Raw genomic sequence first — 24,567 nt, forward strand, 5'->3', positions numbered from 1 at the left:
GGGTGCTTGTTCAACCTGATGATCAGCCGACACGTCTCCAGCTTTGGCTCCAACAGAACCACCTTGTATTCAGGCTGGGCGTGCATCAGGACATGCGCATACACCGATGGGGACATCATTGCGGCACACAGCACCAGCCCCGGACACAGCCCTCCCTCCATACCCGGACTGGGCTGTGCATGCAGGGTTGACTTCTTTGATCCCATCAGTTTTCCTCTCTTCAGGTGTTCTTACAGCTGTCGCACTTATTCCAAAGCTACAGCGCTGTACACTTCCAAGAGGTAATCAACTCGCATAATCAACACAGCCCTGCAGGCAGTCCTTGCACTTCTGCACACACACTTATAGCTTTACAGTTGTTCAACGTATTCATGCCCTGCATCCCAGAATGTGGCTCTTCCAGCACTTGAGACTCTTGAAAGTCTACATATCTTCATATAAGTTAAGTCTACATGCTACAGCCGCCTACTGTCGCAATTTCAGTGGTGCCCATTTGGTGGGCTGCCAAAGGGAGGCCCCGGCGGTGGGCTGGGCGCAGGGGAAATCCTCTGCGCTGCTGTGCCGAACGGTGGGTGCCCCTCCTGAGCGCCAGCCGGCGGCTGCTGTGGCACAGCCTGCACACATGGCACTGGAATTCAGCCTGCCTGCTACTAATCTTGGTACACTACTACTCTCTCCCACCGGCTGAGAAAAGAACCTGTGCAATCCCCCCTACATCATACGAATGAGAAAGGCTTCCCAACGCTGGCATCAAAGTGATCAGAACTTGCTGGGCTAAGAAGAAACGGCTGAGAACATGTGGGAAGGGAGACATTGTCAAGTGCAGTAAGGTAACAATTACCTTCTGTGGAGTGGTCCTGGCAGGCAGCTGTGGCATTGGGGAAGGTGAGCGCCCGGTCCTGCTGATGCCAGCATTCTCTGGCGGCACCGGCCTGCGCAGCAAGCAAAACACTCAAACTATGTACGGCAAGCACTTGCAATATTCTCTTATGTCATCAAGCAGTTGACCTTCCGTAGCAGAGCAGAATGTGAACTTTCGACTAGCATTGCCAGCAGTCACAATGTGCTCCAGTCCGGTTGGGAGGCTGCCGTCGTAATGCTGTGACACATGCAGCAATGATTTCTGGCACTGGAGCCAGTCTGCCTACCTGGCATACTGCCAGCTGGCACGGCAGTCTTTTCATATCTACAATGCCAAAGAGGTTGTTGTCTCAACAAGCAAGCAGCGCACCCGGGATCCTGGGTTGCGATGCCGGCAGCGGACCCGGCCGGGGCGCTCTCAGGGGGCGGCGCAATATTGGTGTGGGTGGATGGCGCGACGGCCCCGGGGTCCAGAATGCGCGCGATATATTTTTCGTCCCGGCCGCGCGTCGCCTCCGCCGCGTGCTCCATCTTGGGGCCGACAGTTCCCGGCGGCAGAACTCCGTTCGCGTCCTCTGCCTTCACCGCTGCCGGCTCTGCCTTTATTGGCGATGGCTCTGCCTTCACTGGCGTTGCCTGGACAAACACATTGGATGCCTCACTTCAGTCTCAACCAAGTCCTTAGGGTCCAGAGGAACACCAAAAATCCCTCTGCCGCAAGGTCCCAGCAATATGCTGAAGAGTACGCGCAGGTAAGCACAATTCTTGCAGCGTCCCATTAGCATGCAGATCAAGAAACCAGCACGACAACAGCAGCCCGACACGCCCTTTCCTTGCAGAGGGCAGAACCCAGAGGAAACGCCCCGTCATGCAGCTGAAGTGCTGAATGATTTATTCCAATGAGATCTGCCCTGTGCAAGGGATTCCAGTGCAAAAACAGATCACTGACTGCAAGGGGGATCCGCACCCCTGAGGGGATTGTGGAGGGTATCTCCCCTGCGACCCGCTCGTTGACGAAGGGCTTGGCCTCCTCATCGTCCGACTCGTAACCTTCCTTGATAATTCGGCGCTCGTCTGCAGCAATGCCGCCGCCCCTCACATCCATGTCCTCTTCTGGCTCCTCCGCCTTCACACACCACAACCCCTCATTAGGCTGAACTGTGCAATATCTAGGAACAGTGTTGCTAGTGTGCGAGATGGACCTTAGGGCTGTGCAAATGTCCACACATGAGCAGCACACTTGCCTCTGCTGTTGACGCAGGCTTGGGGCCGCACTCAATAGCAGTATGTCACCAGTGCTGACATACTGCCTGAGACAGCGACAGCAAGCCCGTGTAAACCGAGCGCATGAATTCCTTCCACCAACACAATCTTGGGGAAGCCTATGTAACTTACTTAGACCTCAACTCAAAGTACTGGGAGATTCTAGTTCCACATTATAAAAGGGGAAACCCTCACCCTCCTTTCCTGCTCTTGAACTGGAAACTAGAGTGGTCCGCACGTAGGCGTTTGCTTGAATTCCCAGTCTCTAATTGTATGTGTCTGTGAATTTGCCAATGTCTCGAGCTCCCAAGCCCCTGTTTTTGCAGCTCGATTTGCATTTGGGCAGGTCACAACAAGTGTGGGACAGATTTCCTCTGGCGCTCCTCTAGACTGGGCGGACTGAACAGCTGAAACTGCAAAACAGGCGCACCTTGATGTGGGCGGGCGGGCGGGGGGCCATGTGGGCGGAGGGGGCGGCGTCGAGCTGGGCCAGGTTCTGGAGCACGGTGGTCTTGATGTGCTCCAGCTGCTCGCGGCTGTTGGCGTTCTTCATGTTGCTCACGCTGATGCGCAGCCGGTGCGTGTCCATGTAGTAGTCGTACGAGCGCAGCGCCTCCTCTGGCAGCCTGCACACATTCACCCACAGCCACTATTACTTTACATATACACAATATGACATATGTCATATCTGCTGAGCACAATTTGCGAGTTCAAAAACACATTGCGGCATCTTTATCCTTGGAGGTTGTGCAAGGTCAAATGAGGCACCCCACAAATCCCCCGCCGGCAGCCTGCTTGCATTCCCCGACAGCATTTAAGAATTCCTTCCTTCTTCACGGTGCCTGACTGATCTTGTTACTCTGCAAGACTCTGTACTTTGTCAAGAAAGCCAGATGTCTTCCATACCTTATCTTCTTAGCACAGTGCATGGGCTTAGCAAAGTCCACAAAATTGATCAGGCACCCCAAACACCCCGACCAGCACAGTGACATCAACATTTGTTGCCTGCTTAACCTCCAGCGCATATGCCGATCACAGAAATCCCCCATCCACCTAGACAGCTTATACAAGCATTCCCTCCGCATTAGAAGTGCTTGCCCCTCCCCAGATTGTTGCGCGCAGCCGCCAACAGCAGACAACAAGCGCATTGTGAGCACATGCTGGTACGATTTCTTGCCGATGCACTATGCTTACACCGGGAGGCAGCCCTTCCTCCCTGCTTGGCGCTCGCACTAGGTTGTATATCTTCCTTGTGTCTTGGTCTGACATGAGTCTAAAAGGTGGGGGGCGCACTCGTCGGGCAGCTCCTGACCAAGCAGCCGGCCGGTCTCGTAGCACCAGCAGCGGGCGACATTGCGCATGGTGTAGCCGCCGCCGCCCAGCACGAGCATGGGGACGCCGAAGCCGGCCAGGAACTCCATGCAGGCAGCATGGCCCTGCAGGCTCAGGTTGAAGCAGCCGAGGCGGTCCCCCGACAGGCTGTCCGCGCCCCCGCACACCACTATTGCCCCCGGCTGGTACATCTCCATCACCTATGCAGTGATTGGCTGTATTCACACAAATGTACACAGCAGGACGCTGCCGCTTTCAGGGCAGCTTGACATGATGTAGTGACTTGGAGCAACCTCAGCCTTTGCATGCTCTGACGGTTCTCATGTGACGCCTGCACTGGCATGGCAAGGATTCCAAGAGAATCACAATCTGCACCTGTACAGACAACTGCCAAGGCGGGCAGGCACGAAACCCCCTTAAGTCCCGAGTGGCCAGCGGAGGCGCGGCATGAGCCTGCCGTCCGATTTCAGCGAAATCCACAGGATCGGCAGGTTGGCTAAATTGGTGCATTGCTGTCCCACAGATCTTTTCGAGGCACGTCTCAACACCCTGGAAGCGAGATCAGAGGGTGGTGCGAGGCGGAGAGGGGGCAGTGCGCACCTTCTGCATGATGGGCTCAAAGACAAACTTGTAGCTGTCATCGTCCATGCCCTCCTGCAGGGGCACGTTGACGCTGTAGTTCTTGCCGCCCTGGTACCCGACGTCGCCCAGCGCTCCAGTGCCGGGGAAGAAGTCGCCGTACTTGTGGAATGAGACCGTCATCACTCGGTCTGTCAGGTAAAAGGCCTCCTCCACGCCGTCACCGTGGTGGATGTCTATGTCCACGTACAGCACACTGCGCCAAGGAACAAAGCATATTACACATCACCTCCGGCCGCCACCATGTGCAATGCTCTCACAGTGTATTTCATTGTCATTTGAGATTGAATTCTAGTCAGGAATGTGTCTGGCAGGGCTGCACATCCGCTCGCTATGCAACAACATTGTTGAGTGGTCTGCAAGCCTGCAAGCCTAGGAGGCGTCCACTGGAAGATATGGCTCCCCAGAGATGACAGGCAGCGCTGGGTTGGCCCTCAATGAGCAAATTCCTGTTCTAGCTCGGGAGGTGCATGGGCTGCTAAGGGTCATATTCTGTTGATGAAAACGTGGTGACTCACCGCTGGTGCACTTTCAGCAGCTCCAGGATTCCCAGCACGATGTCGTTGATGTAGCAGAATCCCGAGGCCTCCGCCTTCTTGGCGTGATGCATGCCGCCTGCAAATTGGAAGATCAAGTCATTCTCTCATCACTAAAATGTGGATGAACCCAGATGCCAAGTGGAAAGGGTGTTGCCCCGCACCTGCCCAATTCAAGCAGATGTCTGCCTTCTGCTCGTTCATGAGCATGGCTCCGCCCACAGACCCCCCACTATACACCTGCAATCCAACAGAAACACGCGTCAGCAGCAACACTTGGAACGCAGGCCGTAAAGAACATGCAGAACCTCCCTTGATGCACGCCTGCTCTCTTGAGATAAGGAAATAGAGCAGTACAGAAGGTTATGGCGATCAGCACGCACCGCGCAGTAGTCAAACATGCCATCGAAGACGGGACAATCAGCCTCGCCGACTGGCCCTAGGTTGAAGCGGCGCATTTGCAGGATGAACTCATCCTGATTATCCGGGGTCACGCTATTAAGGAAGTCCACGTAATCTGCAGCAGAAAGGAGCCTTACAAAGGTGCAAACTGGAGCTTTGCGCATCAGGCTGCAGATAAAGCACTTTCACCAATGGAGGCTCCATGGCTCGAGAAGGAAGTAACTTTTCTGGACAAAGAAGGTATGCAAGAATGTGGCTCACCATCGCAGTGGAACTCCTCTATCTGTTCCTTGGAGCGCGCCTGCGGCCGGTGGACATACATCTTGGAGTTGAGGCCATAGTTTGACACCAGGCTGTGGGTGAGTCGCACCCTGTGCGGCCGCATGGGGTTGCCGCCACCATAATTGTGATTTGCTGCAAGCCGCAACACAACACATTCAGAGTGGCTCGTCTGCACTTCCTTCTCTAGTAACAGCTAGACCTTCCAATGATGACTTGCAGCACCATTTATGAACCCTGTGACGAAAGAATCAAACGTCGCCATGACACTGTATTTGTGGACTTCTACACTTGCATGCACGGACAAGGCGCGCTCGCTGCACAATTTCGGCCGGTGCAACAGGTGGTCAGCGATCTTGGCTCAGAGACGAATCTGCTAAAGAGAGACTAGACCCTCGAATTCTGCCCGAAAGCTGCAGATACACTGAGCACAAGGCTAAAACAATCAAATGATGGGACGAAACTTTAAAGATGGACTGGTGATTGGGAACAAAGCGCTACTTGGAAACACGCGTCACTCCCACGCGGCTAGTAAGGCCTGCCTAAGGAAGGTGCCTAGCAGCACAGATGGTGCAGCGGCACAATGCAATTGGCTAAGACATGTTACGCACAACTCAAAACCATTCAAATATATTTCTCCACAAGGCAGCAGAAAGGGCCAAAAATGCTGTCCATGCACAAGATGGAATAAGATAACTTACTGAGCTCTTCATCGTAAAAATATCCGACAGTCTTATCCTTGAGACTCATGCTGATATGTTGCAGCTATCTTCAAGGCTTATCGCTAGATCCTTGCCAACGTGTGGTCACATCACCCCTGCTGCAATTGCCTGCCTGGGATCCCTTTGTTTTCCTATTCACAATCTTTGCACCTTCGCACCTGGCACCTTGTTATCATACTATAAGTAAAAAGAACTCCTTTGATTACCGCCTGGATTGTTTTGCGTTCCACCACCACATTTCACGCATGAGAAAGTTGGGACAAGAAAGGAACGCCGTTGACAGCGGCGCAGCCAAAATAGGACATTTATTCTCGTTTAAAAACCGACCAAGGGAAATCGCACAAGCCAGCGCAAGAAGAGGTCGCTTTCATCTATACATTCGGACAAAGTTCTTCTGAATATGTGTTGTGGGCGATTGCAATGAGTTTCTTGCTTCGAAAGTGTTAAGCCGAAAGATTTGACCTGGCTACTTGTTAACCCATGGCCCGAGACGACACGTAAGGTTGTTGTAACTCTAATAGAGCCGATGATTCTGTTCAGTGACTGTTTTTCGCGGGATTGTGGCACATCAAGGGTGGTTGTCTGCCCGAGTTCTTATCAAATGATACGAAACGCCTTCCGCACTAACCTTTCGTGATATTGGGCTGTTGAACATGGGATCCAATGAAAGGGGCTTGAGGTAACAAGTGAACTACATCGTACACAAAATCGGGACCTGAAATTCACTGATCGGCGCGGACTCCTAAGTTCAGGGCTTACGTGCTGTTTGTGTGATCTAGGCGCCTGAAGGCTGAGCACCTGAAAAAGAGAGCGGAGACCGCGCTTCGCGAGGGAAACTACAGGGAGGCTTGGCATGGGTAGGTTACAATTGGGCATCATACACGCTGGGTTGCTCCTTACTGGATGGCCAGTCATCGGTGCGTACAGTGGTTACTGAATGTGTGAGGGATGCGCAGATATACAGAGGCCCTGGAATTGCTGCCGGACAAGATCAGCCGCAGCAAGATCTACTGCAATCGCTCTTTGGCCTATCTCAAGGCTCTGAGATACAGCGAGGCCCTGGACGACGCAGAGGGTGCCGTTGGGTGCAATTCCGAATGGGGAAAGGCCCATTGGAGAAAGGGGGCAGCCCTTAAGGAGCTCAAACGAATTCCTGATGCAGTTTCTGCGTTCCACAAGGCCTGGCAGCTTAGCAAGGGTGCCTGAATCCTCCTGTGTAATTACCTCCTTTGGCCGTTCAGATCAGGTCTGAACAAATAGACTGAGAGCCCTGCAGCAATGTGGTCTTTGATCTGCAGCATCAGACACCTTCAGAGACTCTCACAGACGAGGTATTTGTGACTCATGGCTGGCATCCGGGCATGCAGGGACAGCGAGCGAGGCAGAGTGTGACAGGATGCTGTGGGCTGTGATACAGCGGCTCACAAGGGAGCAGCTATGCCAGAGCATCCTTGTAATTATGGAAGAATTGTTAAACCAGGTGCGTGTGTTCATATGCCTCTATAATATGTTAACTAGAGTGGTTTGCACGTATAAGCTTGCTTCAAAATTCCTGGCCTCTACTGTACATTGTCTGTGAACCTGCTGTTATCTCAAGCTCCCCAGCGCCCTCATTTTACAGCTCGATTTGGATTTAGGCAGACCATATCTCTTTGGCCACATTTTCTCAGGTGCTCCTCTACTTTGCGCAGACTAATCAGGTCTGAACAGGCAGCAGAAATGAAAGTCGTGGGTTAAAAGTGCAGGGTGTTGTGGAGAGGGCTAGAGTTGAGGCAGTGACCGATGGTGAAATGTTGGAAGCTTCCTTCAGGCTGCTGGCCCTGGAGCACAAGGGCTGCCCCAAGCCTGGCCCCTACTACAGGTGGGCAACTTGCTCTCTGAGTGTTCTGGGTCTACGTGACAAACGTGCATTCATTCGTCCTGATCCTCAAAGCTTTCTGAGTCATACATGACAACGCTGTTTTCACTTGTCCCTCCTGAGATGGGCAATGATCACGTCACAGGGCATACCAGCGGTGGCTCAAAGCCGGCATGCCAGCGGCAGAAGCTTACATAGAGCGCTCTGCAATCTACAGCATGGCCAAGTGCTACCTCCAGGCAAGCCTCACAATCCTGCCTTTTGAAACACAAAAAGAAAATGCTTTCATTTGCAATTCAAACTTTCATATGCACATGAGAAGCATCCTTGAAAACATGCAGCTGCACAGAGTCCCCTAAAGGCTCAATTAATTTCAAGAGTGTGCTGAGGTCAGAACTGTGGCCTGCAGGGGAGAGTGGATGCTCAAGCAGCAGTGGATGCACTCCTAGAGCAACATCAACAAGCAGGTGACAGCTGCAAAACACAGCCGGAGGTGGATGCGCAGGTGGCGAAGGCATATCTGCGGCTGGGCGAGGCCTATGTGGCCGAGAGGGAACACCCTGACAGGGACTGCAGGAGGGCTCTCGAGGTGCAACCTGTTCATTTCCACTTCTACTGAAACGTGGGCTTGTTGGCACCTTTCACACTCATGAGCTCCCTTTGTCACTTGTGATAGTGCCTCAGTCCAGTCACTGGACTTCAGTGACCCGAATATATGATGCAAATGCCTGCCCAACCAGCTTGCCTTCTAACGTGTCAGCGCTAGTTGGTAATACCCTCCTCAATCCCAGCGGATGGCAAGTGGGTGCATGTTTGCCAGCCAGGCTTGCCCAGTGCCCACTGTATTACCTGGCAAAGAAAGCAAGCACGCATGCAACTTCAGACTCTTCAAGGGGTGAAGAGCACGGACTCCCCCTTTCATTTACCTCTAATTCCTGTACAGGCGTTCATTCGCGGGTTGGAATTTGATCCGCGCAGCGAGCGGCTGAGGGAGCTCAGGACGGAGACAGAGGGCGAGCTGACCGGACAGGAGATAAAGGCAGTGCTCGGCGGGCTGCGCAAACCAGAAGGGAACGCGTCGGACGGCTGCACTCCAGCCAGGCTGTTCAGGGTGGATATAGCGCTGCGCTACCCTCAGGTGTATTCCATTCACTTACAACTCAGACATCATACCTCTCTGACCAGCAATATGAATTTGCTGCCACAGTTCATGCCAATAGACTGTTCACTCAAGACTGTGCCTCTGTCAATCACTGGTATTCAAGATGGAGGACTGTATGTCTCTTGACATATCAGTTGCACAAACGGCTCAGCAAAGTGGATTACTAGTCTGGATGGGATCTAGAACAGCGGAGCAGCCAGACCATTTTGTCGAGTTCTGCTTCCGGAGTGTTATCTCACCACTGGTAGGCAGGGCGCAATTCGGCATGCAACTAGCCCAGGAGTGGAGCGCAGATGCGGAGACCTGGGAGGGTGATCTGCCAGATGCATGAGCACTGCTGAGGCAGGTGACTCACCGGCTGATGACTCAGCGGCTGATATTGCGCGCAGGCGACGCACAGGGGATTTGGAGCTAGGGCGCGCAAGGCGCTGCGGGCTGCGGTCGCGCGGGCGGCCGGCCTGACCGCACCGGCAGTGGCGTTTGACGGCGTGCGGCGGCTGGTGCAGAAGGAGAGCGCCGCCGGCATCGTGGTCCGCGTCTGCGCAGAGACCGGGCGCGACATCCTGGCTGCACAGTTCCTTGTCACAGCGCTCAAGGTGCCAGCCAGATTGTTAAAGCACTTAACAGACTGCTTGTATGTGCTTGCAAGCGACTGACATAGCACCAAGCCTTGCTTAGATACGCTGAAGAGGCTGCAAAATAGCTGCCATTTCAAAATGATGCATGTGTGTGCACATAGGACCCAGGAAGACATGATCCCTCTTGTGCCATTGGCCTGAGTGCTTGATTGGCCTGAGTGCTTGATTGACTCGGTATTCACTCTGCATGCTGCACACTGGAAATCATAAGAGCAAGTGCACGTATCAGAAGCACCTGGACTGACTGTCGTTCACCCTTTCCATGCCTGCCAGGAGAACCCTCAGGAGCTTCTTGGAGGGGAGGTTCTAGCCAAGATGCTGGGGCAGATGGATGCCAGCGCCCTGGAGGCAGAGATAGTGGATGTCACACCAGCACGCTGTGAGAATCATGATGTATCAGCAGGGCCAGATTCGGCAGATCTCAGCATGGTGCCGGTGCGGTTCAGCGTTGCCCTTTTTTATTGCACCTGCTCAGTCAGCCTTTCTCATTCGTCCTCATCTTCCTGCTAAAAGAAGAAGCACAAGTGTGTATCTGGTGCCGTGAAAACAACTGGCTAGGGGCCTTGATGCCCCTTATCTGTTCAGCAAGAGACCATGTTGCATTCCAACAAGGCCTCCTCAAAGCCACTGAGTCCGCTCAGGATGCAGCCGCTTGGAGCCAAAAATTCGACTGGCAACTAACGTTGACCCCCAGTTGACTCACGGAGCCCCGGTTCTGCCACGCAAGCAATATTCTCTATCATGGGCAGGCGGCGCGGCCGAAGTTGGAGCTGGAGGTGCCGTACCGGATGTACCGGTTGACGCGCGGCGACGGCGGCGCGCTGGAGCGGCCGGACAAGCACCCCTTCTGCATGTCGCGCGTGTTCTACGACGGCGTTGACCGCCCTGAGGAGGCCTGGGCCCAGCTGGTCGACGGCTCCTGCCGCTGGCGCCAGACCGGCTCCGAGGTTAAGCTCATCGCGCTCAAGGTGCGGGGTTTTGCCTCCTGTACGCATCCTTGTCCTCAGGAGCAACAGGATAATTTACAAGACCCAACGTTGGACAGGGTGACTGAGCATATTTGGACGAAGCTAGCCTTTGAGAGAGAGGCTGGCAGCGTGGTGATCATGGCCGTGCTGAAGCATTATCCTGCTTTGCAGATGCACCGCCGGCAAGGCTGAGCAGGCTCCATTGCATCCGGCCGCGCATGCATTTCTTTCTGTAGCAAACGGAGTGTTCCTGTTGTAGCAGATGCTGACGCATGTGGGAATGTGTCGGCATGAGCACGCAGGTGCCGGCAGATGTCCCACCGCGCGAGCTGGCGGTGAGCTTGGAGCCATTTCACATCCGTGTGGCACATGCGCTCAGCGGAGAGGTATATCACCGAACCACTGCTCTGGCATATTTCCGATGGGTGGTTTCGGTGTTACTGCAGAGATGATCAGCTTCAGCTTTAACATAGGAAAGGCAATAACAGATCAGATGTCCAGAAGAGATTCTGAAACAGCAAAGGGTCACCTTCGCATGAGCAGAACCATATTGGTTGCCAACGCCCGCGCAAAGCACAATTTCTGATCCTCAGATGATTGTGCGTAAGTCAGCTTGTAGCACAGACAGGTACAAGACCCGGCCCATAATGATTGACCGAACCCTGTGCACATTACAGGTGTACCTTGAGGGAGACCTGGAGCGCGGCATAGTGCCGGAGGAGAGCGTGTGGATGCACGGTGGCGGCACCGGCGAGGACGGCTGCCTGCTGCTGCTGCGCAAGATGAACCTCGAACTGCTGCGCAGGTCGGCTTGAACACCTTGCATTGCCCGATTTCCCTGCAACACCCACTATATGATTGAGGCTCCACTAGGGGCAAGCAGTATGATGGAGGGTCTGCAAGGAGAACGGCGCCCCACCTTGCGGCTGTGGCCATTTGCGTCGCCGCCAAGGTACAAACATCGCCTTTTGATGCGCATTTCTTCTTACCACTGCTCTGGAAATTTGGTGCGCATGTGGCACGTGCAGGCACTGGATGCACAGCGAGATGTGGTGGCCGCGCCTGTTCACGCACCATGCAGACATTGCATGGGACGATTACGAGAAGGACTACAGCGACCTGCCGGCTGAGGTGTGTGATGTACACTATCTGAACGATGAGTAAGAGTGCAAATCGCAGTTGGCAGGTGGATGCCTACAAAGACTGATCAGTTTCATGACAATAGCTTACATAATACAGATAAGCCTACCCCAAGTGAAAGACATGATCAGTCACTTATCATCCGTGTGACTCTCGGTCATGCAGTGGTAGTAATAATGTTCTTTCTCTCAGCACTCAAGTGACTGTGGTGCCCCTTTACATGAGCCTGCACACTCCTATGCGCGCTGCAATACCGCATAGGATATCTAATACCGCAAGGCAGCGATTCTCCCTTCTTGGCGCTCCCACTGCCTTGCATGCCTGCATTCTGTCTTATGTAAAATTTACTAAGGCCAGAGGAATATATGTTGTTGCCAGGTTCTGGCGCCGCACCGAGCGGCGGAGATTGCACGCGACGCCGTGCGCCGGGTCGAGGCCGCCGAGAAGGACAAGCGCGAGGTTCTACAGGCGCGTTCCCTCTTTGGTGTCTGTTCAAATCTAGGAACTGTTCAAATTTGGAATAGCGTGAAGTCCTCCAGTAGTGGGCAGTGCTGTCTTTGGAGAGGCACACGCCATCAACACAGCGCAAAGAGAATCGCTGTGGTGTTTGATGTTGGCTTAATGGCTGTGAACTCCGCTTCGTGTAACTTTTGAGCTCAGGCAAGAAGCTCAGAAATATCACAGATGTGATGCTGATGTGAGTGTTCACTCATGTTGAGGTGACTTGCTTTGATGATCTGAGGCGCTGCTGCTGATGGCAGGAGAGGGATGACCTGCGCAAGAGGACGAGGCAGGAGCGCTTGCACTTCATGAGGTTTGGGGTGAAGAAGAATTGGGTAGAGCTACACAGAGAAAGTCTAGCTATCAGGTGTTGAAATATATCATGCATGCGCTGTCTTTAAGCATCATCAGAACAAATTGAAGGATATCAGATTCCACTTGATGCAGTCTTTGATGCGAGCCACATGCATGGTGTTGCTTGCCTGCTGATCTTACAGCGTTATTCTGTTGACGGCAGCATGAACGCGCAGCACAAGACAAATACAACACAACTGTTCTTCCATTGTTGATCGTTGAAGTAATAAGTTCAAATGAACGCAGCAGCACCTCATGAGCTGCAACAATCTTGACGTCAAGTTCAACCTTGTTCCACTTCCCACCTCTGTCATTGCAGCCGCTTCTCATTGCCCCGATAACACTTGTGGCATCAGCACCCGGTAGTACAGGAAGAGGTTCCCGGTGAGGATTTGCAGCAAGCATCAGCATGTTGCACCAAATTTCAGCATTGCTCAACAACAGGTACAGCAGTCTGCATATAAGGAAGTGCAAGCGCAACCAGAGCTGCAGTGAGCGCAGACGCTAGCTCAGCACAGCCGCTGGCGGATCATCGCCTGCCCTTCTTGGCCTTCTTGCCCTTGGGCTCCTCGTCCACTTCCTCCTCAGCTCCGCGCTTCCGGTCCTCCCTGCAATACCAGACTCCACGGTAAACAATGTCCCATTTTTGTTCTTCGCTTTCATAATTTTGGGATTTCATGCGCTGGGAAGAAAATGCTAGTATACTCAAAACCCCCATTTGCCCAATGCAGAAATGATAGGTCCCGCATGCAAACGGTCTCCAGTGCTTGAGAGCTCCAGCATAGGGCGGGCCCCAGCAGAGCTGCCTGCCAGGAGAGCTAATAAAAATGTGCAAGCAGGGTGGCTCCTGGATACAGCCTCACAGGGTGAGCCCCACTGCACTGAAGCCCACTTCACCACCCTATATGCCGCCTTCATCTGCAGCAGTGCTACAAGTTGATCACAGCCAGTCAGGAGGGAACGGCGCGCACCGGATGGCCTCCCGCTCCAGCTCCTCCCAGCTCATGCCCTCCTCCTCCTCGTCCTCCTCGCTGTACTCCTCCTCATCTTCTTCGTCTTCATCCTCGTCCACGTCGCTATCATCCTCGTCTTCGTCGCTCTCCGCCTCCTCTTCTTCCTCGCTGTCCGGCTTGAATTCGTCTGCGCGCAGCAGCAAGGAAAAACCATTGAAGTTCCTTGGAGTCGCATGTGTGACAAATAAATAAGGTACTCATTTTGTGGGCAGTCCTCTGCTCTTGCATCCTCATACTGCATGTTGCAGGGGCATCGAGCTCATGCGCACGCACGAGCGCATATGATAACAGCACAGAGCTTCTGTGCATCCGATTGTCTGACCACGCAAGGCCGCACTGGAGCATATGTTATATCAGGAACTGTACATGCCCTCAAGGGAGTGAACTTTAAGATCTTTGGGAAATGGAGAAGCACATGCTGTCAGCAGAATGGCCTTCCATGCATGCTTGGAGAGCATCATGTTCCTGGGTTCCCAGAGCGTAAGGAGTCTCAAAAGGAGTTTGAAAAGAGCACGTACCCTCCTCCTCGGATTCGTCCCCTTCCTCGTCGTCGTCGCCTCCCTCTGCGTCCAGGAAGTCCCAGCCGCCATTCTCCACAAAACCCTCCGGGTCCTGCGCATGCATCATTGCCGGCCCCTCAATCGCTAGCACAAGACTGTCACTGCTCACAGTGACTTTACAAGTTATCCATGCTTGCAAGATCACTCTCCCTCATTCGCTGCCAGATGATGGTCTGGCTCAAAAGATTGTAAATTCAACGGTGCCTGAGTGTCAAGCCCTTGCAGAAAGTCCGTTTCACAACTAGATGCATAATTGGGCGTAAATGTCATTCGCGGGGGCAGCAGCTTCGGTTGCAATAATCGGCTTGCGCTGCACAGGAGAGAGACTGCGAGAAGGCCTGTGGCATCTGTTTTGCATCATTGACAGCGGGGCAGCAGATCTTAAGAGGAGAAGTGGCGCACGTCAGTGATGCTCTTCAGGATGGGCTTCCAGTTCAGATTCATCTTGGACTCGTAATACTTGATGTTCATCGAGGTCAGCCAGTCCTGCACACGCCAAATGGACAATCGCTGACGCAGCCCTGACTCATTCCGGAGAATTTCACTCTGTGAATGTGTGGCTGCCCATTTAAGCGGGTCATTCATGTGCATGCAAAAGCGAAGAACCCATGAATGTGCGCAGCTTGCAAAATCGAAGTGCAGTGATGAAGTAAAAAACAGGGCGCACCCTGATGGTGTCAAGAGACTGCTGGGGAATGGCGTCGATGCGTATCACGTCCTTCGTCAAGTCCTGCACAATACAGCCCACTGTCAATGCAATCATGCTTGCACACTCTTTGTTGGAGGCAGCGCACATGTTGCTGCGCAAGCAAGTTGAGCACCTGCCCACATGGCACGACAAAGAGCAGGGAATTACAGGCAAGACCAGGACAAATCTGAACCGTGGCCTGAAAAACAAACGCCCCAGCCACTGCCGAGAGTCCTCTTGTCCAGGGGGATTTTTGCGCTCACAGGCATACTTTAGGACAGAAAGTCGTCACTGACGCGCACAGCAAAGAGAGATATGTCATTTGCAATCTTCTGCCAAGGGCGCAGGTTGCGCGCACTGCCCCTGACTGCGCAAGTGCAAACAGCTGTTGAGGCGGGGGATCAGAGCGGCCATCGCGGCGCACCTCAGGCACGATGGCCATGCCAAGCTTTTGCAGCCTCAACTGTATGACCCTAACATCATCAGTCCACACTTCTGTGACAGTGGCGCACCTTGGGCACGATGGCCATGTCGAAGGCGCGCAGGCCGAAGCCGACGCGTTCCAGGTTGACCACGTTGATGTCGGCCAGCGTGATGACCGTGAAGGGCATCTCGATCAGCTCCACCAGGCAGTTCACAGTGGGCATGATGAAGCCCGTCGTGCGGTGAGGCACGCCGCTGAAGCCCAGGTCCCGGAAGGGGATCTCAAACTCCAGCTCCAGGTCCCTGTGGCGACACGTCAGCGTTATTCACCAGAAGTCATCGACACGTCATCATTTGTCGTTTGTACAGTTGCCACCCGCGGTCTTGGCAGCGGGCTTGCACCCCTGGTAAGGGTCTTGTTGGGAATCTCCGGAAATGCTTCACACCCTCGGCACAGCACAGCAATGATTATGGCAGCGACACAAATGGAACAAGTTCTGATTTCAAGGCGGTGGTATTGTGAATTTAGAAATGCTCACGGTGCTCACCCGTAGTCTCGCTCCCACACGTCCTGCTGCACGTGCTTCATGAAGCTCTGGAAGGTCTTGTTGATCTGCGCACACCACACACAGGGCCATCACGTACCGTCTTGATCCAGAGACACGACGCCAGGTGACAAGTGTCACGTCCCAACCCCACTAAACATGACCCAGCCATGCATGCAGCACCGCTTTGATGCTTCGGTACGGCACCACTGGAGCTCGCCGTAACTCATAACAGACAGCATTTTATAAAGGGAGTTAGAAGAGGAAAAAGAAGTCAAAGCCGCGCACCCGGTTTTTGGCGTCGCGTTCGCGCTGCTCCTCCTCAAGTTCGTCGGGGTCGTACATGGAGCGGCGGCCGGCGTCGATGGTCTGCACGCTCTCCATCACCTCCGTGTACAGCTGCACGTCCATCGTTTTCTTCTTGCCCACCTGCGCGCACACGCAGCACGCGCCGTCTTATCATGCAACATGCCAGTCCCGTGTCATAAATGTTGCTGTGCACGTCCTATGAGACATAGTCATGTGTCCCATTGCGTACAGTGTGATGGGAGAGCGCTCTGGTATCACATGCTTCCTTGCGCAGAGATGCCAGTGGGCCTGTGCTAAAAAAATCCTGAGGAGAAAGCACTGCTGATGCATCATGACGTGGCTATGGGCGCTGGTGCCAGCATTGAGTAGCCGGACAAAGGCATGCGACGTGGCAATGTCACTTGCTACCTATCATGCAAAAATACTCAGGAGAATGGAGAACTTGGGGAGGGACATAGAGGCAGGGGGCGCGCCATGATGGGATCGATGAGGTGGAAGTGCAGCAGCGTCATCATCTCATTCTCAGCCGGCTGGAAGAACGCATGCCGGATGTTCCTGCGCAGCACACCACCGGCACATTAGCCTCATGCATTCCTTGAGTTGCCGATGGTGTTTGATAGTATACTGCACAATGGAATTGAAGACACTTACCAACCATGTTGACTGACAAAGCAAGCCGCAAACACTATCAGGAAGCAGGGGCACCCAGCAGCTACAAGCTGGGTAATTTGCAAGGGGTTGGACTTTTCACTTTTCAGACGCTAATGTAACATCATATTACGAAAAGTATGCCCATTATTGAGACCAGTTCAAGATGACAGCATGATGAGGCCAGGATGCAGCGCGCACCTGTACATGATGTCCAGGGTCTCTCCCTTGGGAGTGGAGTACCGAAGACCGTTGGCATGTGCCTCCAGCTGCCCAGTCATCTTGCGGCCCTTCCCGCCAAACGCCGGCCGGATCCACACGTCGTTCAGGGTGTACACCCGCCCCTGCTCGCATCCAAATCCGAAATCATCATGTATGACTTTGGACAAGTCCACTTGTCCACCCGCCTCTTCCAAGGTTTGAAGTGGAGCTCACAGGCCTGGACATGTTTTGATCGCAATGTGCCGCATCGCCGGGACAGGTGTAAAATCAAAACAGACTGAATTGCAGGAAATTCCTGCGCATCTTGACTCCACGGCAGCGCTCTAAAAGTGTACAGTGCTGAGCAAGCAAAGAGCTACCGCATGCAATGCTGGCAAGCCGGAAAGACTGAGTGAAGGGCAGTGCAGGTGCAGGGCGGAGGAGAGACAGTGCAGCGCTGTACCTTGGCCTTGATCAGGCGCTCCTGCTGCACGAGGGTGGCTCGCTCGGCCCTCTCCTTTTCGCGCTGGCTCACACTGCTGCGCAGCACCTTGATCTCCTGGACTATCTGCACCCGCCGCATGCACACACCGTCACAATAATGCAAGTAACGAGATGAGCGATCATCAACTTCTGGGAGTTTGTGCTGCCTCTGCGGGGGCATGGCGGCTTCCAAGTGTAATCCACCGGATCTTGAGGCACCACCTTGACCTGCTATACAAGCATTTGAGAGTGGCCCACATTGGAGCACCAACTGGAGTGCTAATGTAACAGCAGCAGGGCATTATTGAAGGTTGCAAGCTGTCCCATGCCACCAGATGCGATTTTATTTTTTGACACTGCAGCAGAAAGACATGCCTTGGTGGCGTGGCGGGTGTCAGAGGTGCGGTAGGAGAGCTCCTTGAGGAAGATGGCCTGAGGGAACTTGACGCCCGGCTCAAACGTGGGCCCAAAGTTGAAGTTTAGCCTGATGTAGGCGTGGTCCCCGTCCTGCACAGTGTATCACTTCATGAGACTTTTCCAGGGCAAGCGGCCTGCATCAAGCCCTTAATTTTCATGCAAAGGCGATCTTTTATCGTTCTCCTGGAATGTACACAGGTTTACAGTCGCTTCGAACGTGATGAGGTCAGTACTGTGGCAGGACAGGAGGCCACATATCCCTTATAAAAGGAAGCTTACAGCATACAAGAGGTAGTAGTGAAATCTTGATGAGAGGAAGATTAGAGCAACCAGAGGACATCACAGTGAGGACATGATGGAAGGACGCTCGCAGCGCTCACCTGGTTGTTGGAGACGTTCTTGACAGTGAGGATGTGGAAGGGCACCATGAGGCCGTAGATGGGCACCAGCAGTGACTCATTCTTCTGGTCCACCTGTAATTAGTCAGGAAGACACCAATGAGGGGCTGGCAACACAGCTATCCTCTGAACCCGCTCCAGCAGGACACACACCTTGCTTCCTCACATCAATATAGACATATTCGGTTGATTTTGTATCCCGGAGCACCTGAGGCACTTGAAGTTGCTCGAAGAATCTCGCGAGCTTGACCATGCTCATGAGGTTCCCGAGTGACATCAAAGGCCAGTAGTGGTGGATCTGAAAGCAAGGCAAGCATATAATGTGCAATGAAACAATGTGCCAATGGATCAAGCGTGCCACTCTGCATTTCCATGTGGCCATGTCTCCGCACTTTGTTCTTAAGGACTGGAAAGCATGTAAGAACAAGAAAAAGAAAAAAATGACAATAAAACCTAATGATGGTGTCATCCCACAATGAAGCTGGCGATAGAATTTCAGCGAATGTTATTCACAAAGAGGGGCGTGTAGTATGTGCAAGAGGCAATCAAAGAGCGGTGCAACCACTCGGGGCTGTTGTGATCTGTGGGCGCCGAATTCACCCTCACCAGACCTCTGATCTACCTAAACTATTCCAGCTGAGTCAGAACCAAGGCATGCCTGCATGGCCAGTTCGCGAGTGGAGGGGATTTCGTCGATGGTCTTGTAGGACTCCAGAGCGGACGCCTTGCGGCCGACGGTCGCGCCCCCGCTGCCGGCCTCGCTCGCCTTGAGCGCTCGCAGCGTGTTCTCGTTCGCGTTGCGCAGCAGATCCTCCTGGTTCTCCTTCTGCTTCCTCCTGCGAGCACAAGGTGCACGCAGTCTGTCAATGCCTGATTCATATTCAAACAAGATTGCACAATTTTCAGCCCTGGCGACTAGTGCAGGTTCAGCAACAGCTGCACTGCTTAATTGCCTACGCCCAACAGCCGCATGAAGGCCGGTAAGGGACTGCCTTCAGGCTCACGAGACTACAAAATCTCCCCACCACGTGCTGGATACACAGTTCGATGTTCGTTGAAAACTTTAGACTTTGGAGAGCAGGGCCGATTGTTGCCCCATGAAGGGAGCAAGGCTAGTTGCTTCAGGCAGCAGTAAAGGGTGCAAAAGAACAGCACGGACCATGCAGGTGCCATGCAAGACTGCTCTATATTACAGCAATACTATGTAGATTCGCATCAATGGCGTTTGCAGCAGCTGTGAAGAACTGGGCTGCACCAGACATGCACAGTTGATGCAGACGTCATTGATGCTCAGCTGGGTTTCTGGTGCTGTCATACAGAACAGCCTCCGCTTGTGTGCACTGTGGTCTGAGCCAGGCATGCGCACCGGTCCTGGTCGCGTTCCCGGAACTTGTTGTCCTCGCTGCGCAGGTTCTTGTTGCCGGCAAACACATCCTTGTCCCTCGGCGCCTTGGGCGCAGGCTGCTTCTCCTCCTCCTCCTCATTCTCCTGCACGAGCGATTTCCACCATTCACATCATCAAAGTTGCATTTGTTTTTAGAATTTTAGGAAATGTTTTCAAAAATTTATCACGCCACCAGGATATCACGCAAGTTTTGGTTGACATCAGGGTAGCCTGGCGCTGTGACAGAGTAAACAGCTACGCCAAAGCAACCCTGACACTGCGACCCAGAAAGGAGCTATGCCAAGGCGACCCTGCCAAGAAATGACAGGGATAGATGCTAGCCACAATCTTGGAAGATGTGGCCAAATTCCCTTACACTCATAATAGTGCAATAGCTTTTCCATTCCCATCTTGTTGGGGCCTTCTGTGAGGATGGAGATCACCTTGAAGTAGTAAGCAACGTCGGCCCATGCGCGTGGTGCTAGGCTGGTGAGGCACTCCGCTGCCTTGCCTTCCTCGGCTGGCACATAGTAGGTGTCTGCCACTAGCAGTGCATACTCCTTCGCCTGGCCCTCACCAGGGTCCGACCTCTCCAGACCGCTCACACCTACAGGCATGCGGTGTTCAGCCGCCTTATTTGGCACCTTGAATCGAGCATTTATTCGTATTTACCATATTCAATTGTTGATGCTTCTGGCGCTCCTCCTCAACATTGTGCCATCTATGACCTGCCAACTCTTGCCATTCGAAGAGCACCCACCCAATCACGCTCCCCTGGTCACTTGAGAAAGGCGTCTGTGCTGCAGGTATGTAGGCAGGTTCCAGAATTGCAGAGCTTCTATGATGGTTTCACCAAGTCCATTGCGTTTTCCTGGTTTCCGTTCTTGGCTGAGAGTTGCTTGATAGAGCACAATACCACTAAGTGATTTTTCCTGGTCTTAGGAGTGCCAGAGTGAAGAGAAGGCGGGCACCGATGCTGAGGTTGAAGATCATGCCAGGCTTGATGAGGGTGGCGTTCTTGGCTGTGAGCCCGTAGTGCATCTCGCGCAGCTCCGTGCCCAAGCTCCACCCGATGTTCTTGAAGAGCTTGGCCACCAAGTGACCCTGCCCTGCATCCTGCCATACACACATACCACAGACCACATCAGCAACCTCAATCTCTCAGTGTCTCCCTCCCATTTCCCTCACTTCGCCTCCTCACATATCCACCTACAATCATGGCACCAACGCACCCCTCTCGACACAGCCAGCCCCTCATGGCCCGCTCCTATCCTTCCATGCGTCATGCATGCAGCACCCAAGCATCTCTACATGTAAATAGACACACATTAATACACGTCAGCACCGGCTGGCGGGGGACGGCACAGATCTCAAACACAGTGCCCACGGCTGATTGGGTCTTGCTTGGATCTGGTGATTCCAACAAGGGATAGGATTTGTGGCAGCTTTTACCTGCAGCTTGGCTGCAGAAGCACCTTGCCTCTGGCAGGAAAGCATGGAAGATTAAATCCACATCATGGCTCAATCTTGACACACTTCCAGGAGATAGCACACCTCCAGTGCTTTGACGGCGGCGCCGAAGACATCGGAGCAGGGAGCGCCGGGCACGAGCGCCTTGCTGGCGGCTTCGAGGGCCGCCAGCAGTGCGGCGTACTCATCCTGCTGCGTCTTGCTGGGGTCCACCAGGTATGTGCGCCCGATGTTGGCGCAGAACTGGAGGTACCTGGCGCCTGCATGCCAGCATCCCCACTCAAATTGTGAACAGTGCTAAACGATGCACAACTTCATAGTGATTGATATTTTGAATCCCCTGAAAGCCCCGCAAGCTGGACGGGGAGAAGTGCACAGCCTGAGATGCGCGCGGCGCAGCCGCCGTGACACGTCGATCGTTGCATGCATGCAAGGCAGTTGAGCCACGTGCATGAGCCATCAGCACATTTTGCTTTTGCAGGAGATGTCATTTTCTGCTGCTGCCCTTGCGCCAGCTGGCAGCCCTGCTCCTTTTGAGCCACGTGCTTTCCCTAGACATGCAGGCATCTCCCCCACTGCCCTGCTTCACGGGATGCCAGCATGTCTAGGAATGCCTGCATGCCATGCGCGGACATGCTGCTCTGTGCATGTTGTGGACAGCAGGAGACTCAGACTGAAAGTGTATATTGTCACAGCATAAGGGAGTACCTCTCACCGATGCCCATGAGAACCACGTCGTACTGCATCGGCCGGTCATCGTTGACGGCGCTGGGCCGCAGGTCGTACACGCCGCCGGACTGCACGATGGGCGGGTAGGAGATGTCCACGTTCTCGGCCTTGAGCTTCACCTTGCACTTGGAGGGATCCCTGACCGCATCCTCGATCTTGCTCCCGAACTTTGTGTGCTTCACCCTCTTCTCCTCGTCAATGATGCCTGCACACCCATGCACATGTGTTGGAGTGTCCCATAGACTTTACCAGAAATGTCTTCAAGCATCCCTGCCTTGCGTGTCATGTGGCAGATTGCCCCACTTAGAGGTCATCTGTTGCCTTGAGGTGCAGAGGAATATATATGGCTCTCTTTGCACCTCCCGCAGACTCCAGCAATGCGTTGCAGCCGAAGTAAGACATACTTGCACACCAGCGCCTGCAATGAACTGTGCATGCTCACATCACAGTGCATCTAATTCAAGAGAGCCTTTGCCGCTCCGAGCAGCCCATTAGGCACCTGTTCATGCAAAATTCAGCTCTGGGGCAGTGCATGACAAGTGTGCTGGTGCACATCTCCTTGGATGGCCATATGTGCGAAAGCCGGATCCATAGTGTATCTTCTGGCTGTCAGAGGGAAACAAATTGCTGTATAACATGGGGGCAGGCGTTTTAGAGGCCAGGGGTGGAGCCGCACGTTCCAGCTCCCCCACAGAAAAGTTTTTCATGGCGCTGGCGGCCAGGAAGGCAGCCTTCTTGACCTTCTGCACGTCCACGGCATCCTTGACGGCCAGAAGCTCTGAGAAGCCGGCCGCCACGTCAGTCTGCTGCAGCGCAGCGTCCTCCAGTAATTTCATCCAGAGCCCTGCCACCTTTCCCAGGGGGTTTTGCTCCTGCGCAAAACACCTAATGACACTATGCATTCTGCAGTGATCATTCTTGCAACAACAACCATTTATTGCCAAAAAGGGAAAATTTACGGTGACAAATACCAAAACAATCATGTTGAGACTGTGGTTGCGATGAAAATCAATAATGCTCAAGTTCATCCGCTGCACTGACTGCATGCTCTGCAGCAACCCTCTGGCTCCCTTTTCCATTGAGGGATCAGCTTTTCAGGGCATTACACAAAACGCACCTTTTGGTGTAAGCCCAGAACTGGCGCGTCTGCAGATGCACGGATCACGTCCAACAGCTCGGTAATCTGTGTGCTGCCGTCTTCACTCTTGGGCCTGGGGTGCATCACCATCTCCACGCCCACCCTCTCCTTGCAGGGTGCCGCCAGCTCGCTTATCAAGGCAGCTGCACACACAAACGGCAAAGTTTACCTCTTTTCCGGCCGCGATTCTGTTCATTGTGCTGCACCAGGATCAGACACGGCATTTGGCACACTTCTTTGTCACAATTTTGGATGTAGAAAAGGGCAGATCAGGGAGAGCTGGGGATGTAAAGGGGAGCACCCTTTTTCCCGCTTGACAGCACGTGGAGGGCCTCCTTTGTGAAGACAAGGATTGTGTCTGCAGGTACGCACACACAAAATTGTCAAGCCTTGCAGGAAAGAAAGGAAGAATTCTTCCCAAGCAAGTTTCTAAAGTATAGCGCACTCCGGGCCCAATTCTTCAACCAGGGTCCCTGCAGCTCTTGGAACGACAACTTCGAGGGTATATCCGCTTCTTCTTCTAAAGAAGCGTTTAAGGATGTGCCACTCACCTGGGATCTCATATCCAAAGAGCCACAATTGCAAGGAGGTGCTCTTCAGGTATCGCAACTCCCCTGAAGATGCTCCCGCAGGGATGGCAATAGCGGTTGCCAGCTGATCATCCTGTCCCCAGCTTGGACCTCCCTGCACGGGAGATTCATCATGATGTTGTGGAAGGTAAATAATGTGTACTTCCTTCAGATCTGCCTCCCAGGTGCACAGGTGCTTCAGGGCGTCATATTTGATGCTGCAATTTGCGTTGGGCATGTGCTCAAGAAACGAGTAGAATGTACCACTTGACAAGGACAAGCCTGCTGCATGCCAACAAACTCAGCATCAGATGGTCCTACCTCCTTCCAGCTGTTGTAAAACGACTGGAGGTGTTCACAAAACACATTTTCATCCAGTTTCAAGTCGCCCATAGCGTGCCCGAATTATACAGTCTCCCCTTGATCCTTACACGACCTTCAACACCATGGGCAGGATGGCACCGCACTGCTCGGTCCAGCAATCAAGTTTGTATTGATGGCATCGATGGTCAATATATTTTAGAGCAACCGCTCACGCAAGCTTCACATGAATACTTGTGATCTTCTGTTATGTCTTCTGACAACACTTCCTCCTCAATAACAGTGGTGTTCTAAAAGACTACGAAGCAAGCGTCATGCTCCGCCAATTTCCAACAGGTTTCATGCCCCGTTCTATGGTGGCGTTATTGTCAAGCCAGCTCAGCAATGGATCTCGGATGGAGCCTCTCGATCAAGCGTCAACAGAATCCCAATACTGTGCGTTAACAGTATTAACAGTCGGAGTGCTTCAAATTTTGTAGCAGTATGTTATCAAGGCGTGTTGATAGCACTCAATAATTTATATTTCTGCTGTCGGATCACGTTGATCATTCGGTCGAATAACGTAGGTTGGGCGCAAAGCATAGGACCTTTGCATCTGAGAAGTTATTAGATAAAT

At 53.3% G+C, this 24,567-nt stretch overlaps 3 protein-coding genes across 3 annotated transcripts; 1 reads left to right on the top strand and 2 right to left on the bottom strand.

The window, feature by feature from the left end:
- Nucleotides 1-216: 216 nt before the first annotated feature.
- Nucleotides 217-5,418, bottom strand: COCSUDRAFT_66237 (hypothetical protein; the record flags this gene model as incomplete). The annotated part of the gene is made up of 11 exons (XM_005647738.1): nt 217-614; nt 842-932; nt 1,232-1,497; nt 1,829-1,987; nt 2,555-2,750; nt 3,418-3,656; nt 4,057-4,291; nt 4,614-4,710; nt 4,796-4,871; nt 5,015-5,148; nt 5,295-5,418. 11 exons carry the CDS (start codon nt 5,416-5,418, stop codon nt 480-482), a joined length of 1,752 nt encoding a protein of 583 aa, XP_005647795.1. The 3' UTR covers nt 217-479.
- Nucleotides 5,419-6,514: 1,096 nt separating this feature from the next.
- On the top strand, nt 6,515-12,572 carry COCSUDRAFT_63608 (hypothetical protein; the record flags this gene model as incomplete). The annotated part of the gene is made up of 15 exons (XM_005647739.1): nt 6,515-6,531; nt 6,814-6,891; nt 6,991-7,109; nt 7,402-7,514; nt 7,780-7,917; nt 8,302-8,481; nt 8,836-9,030; nt 9,444-9,650; nt 9,966-10,127; nt 10,442-10,660; nt 10,963-11,046; nt 11,338-11,465; nt 11,689-11,791; nt 12,179-12,284; nt 12,562-12,572. The coding sequence occupies 15 exons, from the start codon at nt 6,515-6,517 to the stop codon at nt 12,570-12,572; spliced, it is 1,860 nt and encodes a 619-aa protein (XP_005647796.1).
- A 209-nt stretch (nt 12,573-12,781) lies between these two features.
- On the bottom strand, nt 12,782-24,234 carry COCSUDRAFT_53553 (SPT16-domain-containing protein). The gene is made up of 24 exons (XM_005647740.1): nt 23,952-24,234; nt 23,613-23,745; nt 23,363-23,419; nt 23,041-23,204; nt 22,600-22,795; nt 21,910-22,128; nt 21,279-21,454; nt 20,696-20,840; nt 20,168-20,331; nt 19,707-19,828; nt 18,999-19,176; nt 18,323-18,415; nt 17,901-18,032; nt 17,506-17,610; nt 17,043-17,185; nt 16,667-16,748; nt 16,173-16,313; nt 15,888-15,952; nt 15,429-15,642; nt 14,896-14,958; nt 14,631-14,714; nt 14,187-14,280; nt 13,627-13,795; nt 12,782-13,263 (listed from the first exon to the last, which is right to left on the bottom strand). Exons 1-24 carry the CDS (start codon nt 24,021-24,023, stop codon nt 13,185-13,187), a joined length of 3,090 nt encoding a protein of 1,029 aa, XP_005647797.1. The 5' UTR covers nt 24,024-24,234; the 3' UTR covers nt 12,782-13,184.
- Between the last annotated feature and the right edge of the window lie 333 nt (nt 24,235-24,567).

This window comes from Coccomyxa subellipsoidea, assembly GCF_000258705.1.
Source record: "Coccomyxa subellipsoidea C-169, whole genome shotgun sequence".
Taxonomy (NCBI): domain Eukaryota; kingdom Viridiplantae; phylum Chlorophyta; class Trebouxiophyceae; family Coccomyxaceae; genus Coccomyxa; species Coccomyxa subellipsoidea.